Source organism: Capra hircus, chromosome 2 (genome assembly GCF_001704415.2).
Source record: "Capra hircus breed San Clemente chromosome 2, ASM170441v1, whole genome shotgun sequence".
NCBI classification, from domain to species: Eukaryota; Metazoa; Chordata; class Mammalia; order Artiodactyla; family Bovidae; genus Capra; species Capra hircus.
Window position 1 is genome coordinate 97,956,774 of NC_030809.1, and position 8,163 is coordinate 97,964,936.

Here is an 8,163-nt window from a genome sequence, read left to right on the forward strand (position 1 = left end):
TAGCTTATGGCACAGCAATGAGGTAAAAATGGTATCGTAAATACCCAGCATATAGCAAGAGCTAAACCAAACAAAAAAGATAGCACCTATTTTAGTTATAGTCCATTTTTCCTTCTCAAATCCAGAAGTATGAGATAGCAAAGAAGTCAAAGAAATAAATATCACATTCATACCCAACTTTATCTTTATGACCTCAAAGCTTGTGAAGGTAGCTACATCTAATCCCAGATCCACTATGCAGATGAACATAGAGATTATGATAACTGCTATCAATTCAAAGTGATTGTCACTGATTTTGTAACCATATTCCTTGAAATCAAAGATTTCATGTGAAACTGGCAATAAAAAGTTTGTAGGGTACCCAGTGTTTCTCTAGAGTTCTTGATGGAACAAACCAAGTTTGTTGCCTTTATGGTGACTTATAAAAATGAAACTTTCATTTTTTAGAAAAGAAAGATGCTTGTTCTTTCCCCTTAGTTTCTCAACTGTCACTAGATTTTGTCATCATTCTTTAGAAACTAACTGCTAAAAAAATGTGCTACTTCATGGAGCTGATTCTTATGTTTAAACATATTGTTTCACTTTTTTCTCAAATTTCAAAAGTGTCAGGACTTGCCCTTAAGGCTATTTCCTGAGGTTAGCATTCATATCTCTTCTCTGGTTACTTCCCTTTCTAGCAGGCACACTCAAACATTGGATCAAGGAGTAAAATGTCATCTCAGGAAAAATGGCTAGCTCTCTAGTTATATCCTCAAGAAAGAAAAGCCTGCTCTAAGAACTGGAAATGGGATAGAAAGCTGGAGGTTTGTGTATCTTGAATGGCAAAGATCCTTCCTCGTTCTTGTCTTGAATACAAAGATTTTCTGAGCCTTAATCTAACCAGCTGTAGGGGAAAGGAGAAGGGAGAGTACTGAAAACGATTTCAATTAATTTATTTAGATGGAGTGTTGGACGGGAGTCCACAGAAACATGAATCATAATACAGGAGTCTAGAGGGAGAACAACACAAAGCCCATGTTCGAGGGACACGGGGAGTGTCTGGTTAATGTTTCTATAAGAAAGATAAACCCATTTGCTCAGTAATGGTCTTGTTTACGTTTCCAGCTGCTGTGGTCTGCGTGACACTTCTCAACAGACTTGAATGTGACCAGATCAACTCTCCCCATGATGTTCTCGTGGAGTACCAGAAACGGCCTCAGCTCCTAATCTCCAAATTCATTAAACAGCGGCTTGGATTATGTGACCAGACATCATAGGTGGGCAGCTCAATCCTTCTCTGCAAATTCACAGTTCCAGTCATAATGTTGAAGGCATATATTATTTGTGACATTTTTGTATAGTTCTCATCCACATGGTAAAATTGTAATTGAATGATTTTATAAAACCTTTTCTCTTAAAAATGAATTTGTTGAAAAGAATTTAATAACTTACATTAAATTAAGTTCAAATTTCGTTTTAAAATGAGTTAGCTAAGTCAGTCTAATAATTAAAATTGTAAAACTGTATTGTGACATTTGGAGTTTCATATGCAGCATTAATTAAGTTCACATCAAAATAGATCAACCACTTGTAGATTCAGTTACCCGTCACTCTGCTTCTGAAACCAATCCAGAAATTCATGTTAGGATGTTGTCAGGCACTTCTAGGTGTTGGACAAGTGACAGAAATTGATCATGCACATTCAAAATATTTACAGAAAAAAAGTGTCAGTGTAATGTAGGTCTCTATGAAAAAGCTACTCATAGAGAAATAGGACCATACTTCTTTTTTTTCCCCTGCAGGATTTTAGTGCACCACAGAATAGGATTCGAGGCTGAGGTTTGCCCATGTTTGTGATTTTATCACAAGCTGTAACAACTCTAGATCACACATTGATTTTCAGATGAAAACCTTTGGAAATGCAAAGAAAGATCTTCATTTTTCTTCCAAAATCACACATGATTAAACTATTTTCTAACAAACTTTTCTTTTAAGGAAACGCATTTCAGAAGGGCTGTATTTTTAAATTTTCATTTCAATATTAACCTCATAGGCAGAGGAATAATAACAACTGAATTTAGACTTGAGTTCAAGATGTTAAAGTCATCCTTTTGAGTGACTTTGAAGTGGTCTTGCCTGCACCCTGCCCCGCCTCTGGCAGACATGGTGTCACTTGGAGGGTATACTATGCTTTGTATAAGTTGATGCTGCCTGGAGGGGGCAGTTCTTCTAAAGATGATACACTTAGGAGTTGGGAGGCATGGATGGAGGATGCGTGGAGGATGGCTTACCATCTTGAATAGTATGTAATGTTATATACATATATTTATATTGTTGTGGCTCAAATAAAGTTTAATCCCAACCATGATAGAGATTTTTTTGCCTACTATAATCAATGACAATAAACAATCCCCAGAGCGGAACATCAGTCTGGAAACATTTTTGGTAACAGTTATGCTTGGAGTGTTTTTAAAGCACAATGGCACCCCACTCCAGTACTCTTGCTTGGCAAATCCCATGGACCGAGGGGCCTGGTGGGCTGCAGTCCATGGGGTCGCTAGGAGTCGGACACGACTGAGCGACTTCACTTTCACTTTTCACTTTCATGCATTGGAGAAGGAAATGGCAACCCACTCCAGTGTTTTTGCCTGGAGAATCCCAGGGATGGGGGAGCCTGGTGGGCTGCTGTCTCTGGGATCGCACAGAGTTGGACACGAATGAAGCAATTTAGCAGCAGCAGCAGCAGCATTCTTGGAGTGTTTTTAAAGCCATCCCAATGATTGGCCATCAAATACCATGATTAGAACTAAAAGTAAGGTAGAATGACATTATAGTTATTAGGTGGGGTTCTCACTGTGTTTCGTTTTTTTTTTTTTTTCCAGACAAGGTGGAAAGTACTTCAGAGTGTTCTCCATAACCCTTCAATTTGAACTTTTATCTGTCTGTTCCTAGAAAATCTTATTTTCCTTTATATTGAGAGAAGAAGAGGTTATGGGGTGGAGGAGAGAGAGAGAGAATTAAATACTCACAGTTAATCCTCCTTTCAGCTCCTATGTAGGGTGTGTATATGTGTGCACACATGCCAGAAATCTAGGAAACCTTTTTGATGATTCTGCCTCCTCATCCAATCAATCACCATGCCTATTAATTGATTCTAAGACATTTTTTCCAATGAAAAGCCTTCTCTGTCCTCAAACCAGATTCCTCCCAGCCTCACCCATAGCTTTCCACAGGACCCTCTACAGCTTCTTTAAAGTATTCATGACAGCTTGCAGTTGTGTTGAGATTTGGGTCTTTAATTTTAGTGTTTAGACTATAAGATTCATGAGGACAAACACTACATTTGTCTTATTCACTGCTATATCCCAAGCACCCAAAAAGTGCCTATCTCATTCTAGGTGCTTCATTTAAGTGAAGAATGTATTCTCTGCAAACATTTCCCTTATAAACTCTCACTAAAATGCCTCATCTTTGCAAAACCCATCCTCTCCTTCTTCAATCCCTTGTCAGCTCAGCTCTCCCTGGCTTCCTCCCATGACATCCCACTTTGTGAGGTGGAAAGTTCTCTGTATCATTAATGTAGAGTTGGGGTGGTGTCTAGAACTTCTTGTTTTCTCCTGTAGCAGGTGACTTTCCCCTCTGTCAAAGTCAAACCCCAAATTCACCCTCTTTAGGAAGGCCTCCAAGCTTAATTCCCCTTGATTCATCATAGCTAGTTCCTTAGAGAGATATCAATGTGTTCTTATTTATATGCTGTTTTGAGAACACTTGTGCTTTTATGTTAACTTGGGTAATGGATGCCCAGCTTTCTTTGGGAGGCTCATGTTTCCTTTCTACCCTTTGACTGCCATGGAGTGTTATCTACTGCAGGCATTCAGCCACTACTCACCTATGCCTGCCCTAAGTCTAGGAACCACCTCTTCACCTCACCCCTAACCTCACCTTCTGCACACTCATTCAGTCTTGCCCTCCTAGAAGGCAGTTCAAGAAACAATTAGACTTGCAAAAATTCCTCTGATTATTTCTATTTATCGGTGTTTCCATGCATTTTTGGTATGTTTTTCCTTTGTTCATTCATTTGTTATAAATCCATATCGCTCCTTTTTCCCCAGAAGAATAAGAGATGATTTATAAGGAAAAATTTAAGTACATCAAGATAGTATAAACTAGACATAAGTTGTGGGGGGAGAAGAAAAAGGGAAGGGAAGGGCCGCCACTGACACAAATCTTGACGCTAATACCACAGTGCGTTGCGTATAGCCCATGCGGTGGCAGACAGTAGGTCCTGAATTGGCTCTGGGTTGCCCAGCAGTTCCTTCATAAAGAGAAAAAATTTACAGCACCTCTAAGATAAAACGTGAACTAATCATCAGAAGAACAACTAGTAGTGATTCCAAGAGGTTAGAGTGTAGTGCAGGGGTGAGTGAGGGAGGTGGGGAGAGGGAGAGGTGTGTATGTCAGTGCCTTCACTCCAGGTGGCTCTCGACACTGGTGCACACCGGGATACCGGAAAAGCCTTCAGCAACACTGTCTGGGGCCCCACCTCGAACCAGCTAAATGGGAATCTCTCAGAGTGGGATTGGGAAGCCCATTTTAATAATTTCCCCTGACGATGTGCAGCCTGGGTCAAAAGACACTGATTTAAAAGAACGAATAGTCTGTGAATCTAGCAGGCACTCCTCCAGCTGAACTTCTAGAAGTCTTTTGATGATGACTTCATTGGAAGAGTTATATACAGATCAAGCACTTTTACTTGATTCTTACTCCTCAACAGGAACAGTATCCTTTTGTTCTAATATTTTCAAGTGTACAATATGATGATTTGATAATACATACATTCTGAAATGATTACCACAGTCAAGTTAATTAACATATCCATCATCTCACACAGTTATATGCATTAGCCAAGCTATGGAAACAGCATGTGTGTCTGTTGACTGATGAACGGACAAAGAAAATGCGTTATATATATACGTGTAATATATACATATATATATACACAATGGAATATTGTTTAGCCACAAAAGAGGGGGAATCCTGCCATTTGTAATAGCGTGGATGAAACTGGAGGGCATTATACCAATAAAACAAACCAGACAGAGAAAGACATATACTGTATGGTATTGCTTATATGTAGAACCCCCAAAACAATCAGATTCATAGAAACAGAGAATAGAATGGTGGTTACCAAGAGCTGGAGCAGGAAAAGGGGAGATGTTGGTCTCAGTGGTCAAAGGGTACAAATTTCTAGTCATAAGATGAATAAGTTTTGAGGATCTGACATGCAGTATGGTGACTCTGGTTTAGCATTGTATTATATACTTGAAATTTTCTAAAAGAGTAGTTTTTTCGCATTCTCACCAAAAAGAAAAGAAACAATATATTAACCATTTTATATCCCCAGCAATATGCACACTGCCTAACACATAATAAAAGTGGATTAATTATACATATTTTATATATCTATATACATATTGCTATCGATTCAATTTTTGTATTCCCCTCACCTAATTCTTATGTTGCAGCTCTCACCCTATATTGTGGCTATGTTTAGAGATGGGGCCTATAAGGACTTAGGTTCAATGTGGTCACAGGATGGGGCCCTAATCTGATAGAATTATTGTTCTTATCAGAAGGGACACCACAGAGTTCCCTGTCTTTCTCTCTCTGTACATATGTACTGAGAAAGGTCCATGTGAGGATGCAGTGAGAAGATGGCCATCTGCAAGCCAGGAAGAGAGCTCTCAACTGATATGGAATCAGCTGAAATCTTGATCTGGAACTCCTAGCTTCCAGAACTATGAGAAAACAAACTTCTGTTATATTTATTTAATCACTCAGTCCCTGGTTATTTTGTTATGGCACCCACAGCTAAGATATATATCATATATATGAATTACATGTGTATACATATACATATATGCATATACATATCACACACGCATATACATATCATATGCATACATGTATATGTATACACATGTAATTCACACACATGTATATGCATATATATACATATATATGCATATACATGTAATTTATATATATGATATATATCTTAGCTGTGGGTGCCATAACAAAATAACCAGGGACTGAGTGACGGGGAGGCCTGGCGTGCTGCAATTCATGAGGTCGTGAAGAGTCGGACATGACTGAGCGACTGAACTGAACTGAACTGAAATATAGATATATATATGTATATATAACCCTGTAAACAAACAAAAAACATGATCAATTGATCAGTTAATGCAAATACATAGCTGACTACCTGTCAACTTAATTTTGCCTGAATATTATCCCCTGATCAACCTTTCAGAATAACATGTGTTTATTATCCAGCGTAATTTTCTATGTGAGATAATTACCAGCCAGTTCAGCTCCTCTGCTCCACGTTTCACTGCCAAACACACTAGACAGCTGACACACATTGCAATCTTAGTAAAACTCAACCTTTGGTCCAAAGTATACTCAGTCAGTTTTCCTGTCTTGTTTTTATACAGTTATAGAATAGTTACAGAATGTCAGTAAGTGCTCTGCACTATGTAGGCACTTAACGAGGACTAAAAGCTATCACCTTCAGAAATACAACAAAGTGAGTTTAAATTTTATATCCTTCTTCTAAAAACATAGCTCTTAACATTTGGATTCATTTAGGAGACCGTTGATAGCAATCTATGCACCAACTCCACAGAAAAAGGCATTTTCACACATGTAACTCTGAGTTTGCATATAATTCACGGGTTTGCACACCTTCCTCAGGCTGTCAAGGCAGGATAGCTGCATCCCCTGCCACAGGCCACAGTCCTTCTGGGTGACCCTAGTTAGAGTGCTGCCCTTGATGTTCTGGTTATTGCTCCCCTCCAGCCGCCTCACTTCAGTGCTGCTAACAGCTGTTCCGGCTACACCACCTTTGTTGTTCCCTAAATCCTGCTCACCCTTTTGTAAATAGTTCAGTAAATTCTCTGTTTCCTAGTTTAATTGTGCCATCTGGTTCCTGCTGGGGCCCATTAATACAGCCTCCAAGATACATCTGGGGACCCAGAACCATTTGGAAAAAGTGTAAGAAGCTAAAGTCATTCTGTATGCAGATCTTTCTATTATAATGGGTTTTTTTTTTTTGTTTCACTGCAAAACAGAAGTTAGTATTTTTCTTCTTAACTGGTAGAGTACTTTAAAAAATATATTACCTTCTATTCAAGACTGTATATTTGTATTTCAAATTCTCCTGGAACTCTCCAGGACTTGTAGCTTGAAAAACAGAATGTTCAACTTACATTTTCTTAGCTGGCTGCTGGGCATCCCGTGTACAACAGAACTGAAAGCTTGAGTAAAAGACAGATAAATGGCTTCTATTGCTTGCCTCCAAGCTACATGTTTCGTCATCCTGTCATGGAAGGAAATTAAAATTGTCTGACATACTGAGCTTCATAAAGCCACACTGTTCCTCTCCAGGATCCTGTGTGCCTCTAGATGTCTATATCACGAGTAGATTTTTTTGGGGATTTGATCCACAACCTTCATCTCAGGATTGAAACTTAGGCAAACTCAATCCTTAGTTATTAGGTTCTTTCTTTAACCCTTTAAAAAATAAACTATACAACCATTTCATTCATCAGTCCACCTGGACTTTCTCTACCACTTAATAATCCTAAAATTTTGGCCAGGGGGTCTACCATCCAATGTCTCCTAAGATTAATAACTGAAGATACTTATAATTTGCAACCTGCTTCATTATTTACTTCTTAAGGGTTTTCCTCATTTCTTATTTGCTTTTTCAAGCCTTCCAAATAGGTGTTACTCTATATAGAATCAGCTTAACATTTATTTTTCTAAAAACTGAGCAATTTTCACTTGAGAACAAAAGTTCACCATTAAATCACTATTTCCCCTGAAATTTTAAACGTTATTTAAACATTATTTTTATAAGTATAGTTTAAAAAAATCATCAGGCAAACAACCTAGAAACCAGGATCATCTAGTTTGTACAGGATTAGTAAAAAATTACCCTCCAAAAGGTAGTAATTTAAGATCATGTCCATTTACTTTCTGAATTTCCAGAGTTTCTTAGAAAATCTGTTACTCTGTACAGTAGCTTAGTCATTAACATTGTGAAGCACTGGATGCATTCCAGAGTTACAAAAATCATTTGAATAATCTGATTTTGGCCCTTCCTCTGTTAGAAAA

At 38.3% G+C, this 8,163-nt stretch overlaps 1 protein-coding gene across 1 annotated transcript in view; it reads left to right on the forward strand.

The window, feature by feature from the left end:
• The window catches only part of UPP2 (uridine phosphorylase 2), a 40,473-nt gene extending 38,120 nt beyond the window's left edge, over positions 1 to 2,353 (forward strand). The window contains exon 7 of the mRNA XM_005676105.3: positions 1,105 to 2,353. Coding sequence (XP_005676162.1) covers positions 1,105 to 1,256 — 152 coding nt within the window. The 3' untranslated portion in view covers positions 1,257 to 2,353. The remainder of the gene's footprint in view (positions 1 to 1,104) is intronic.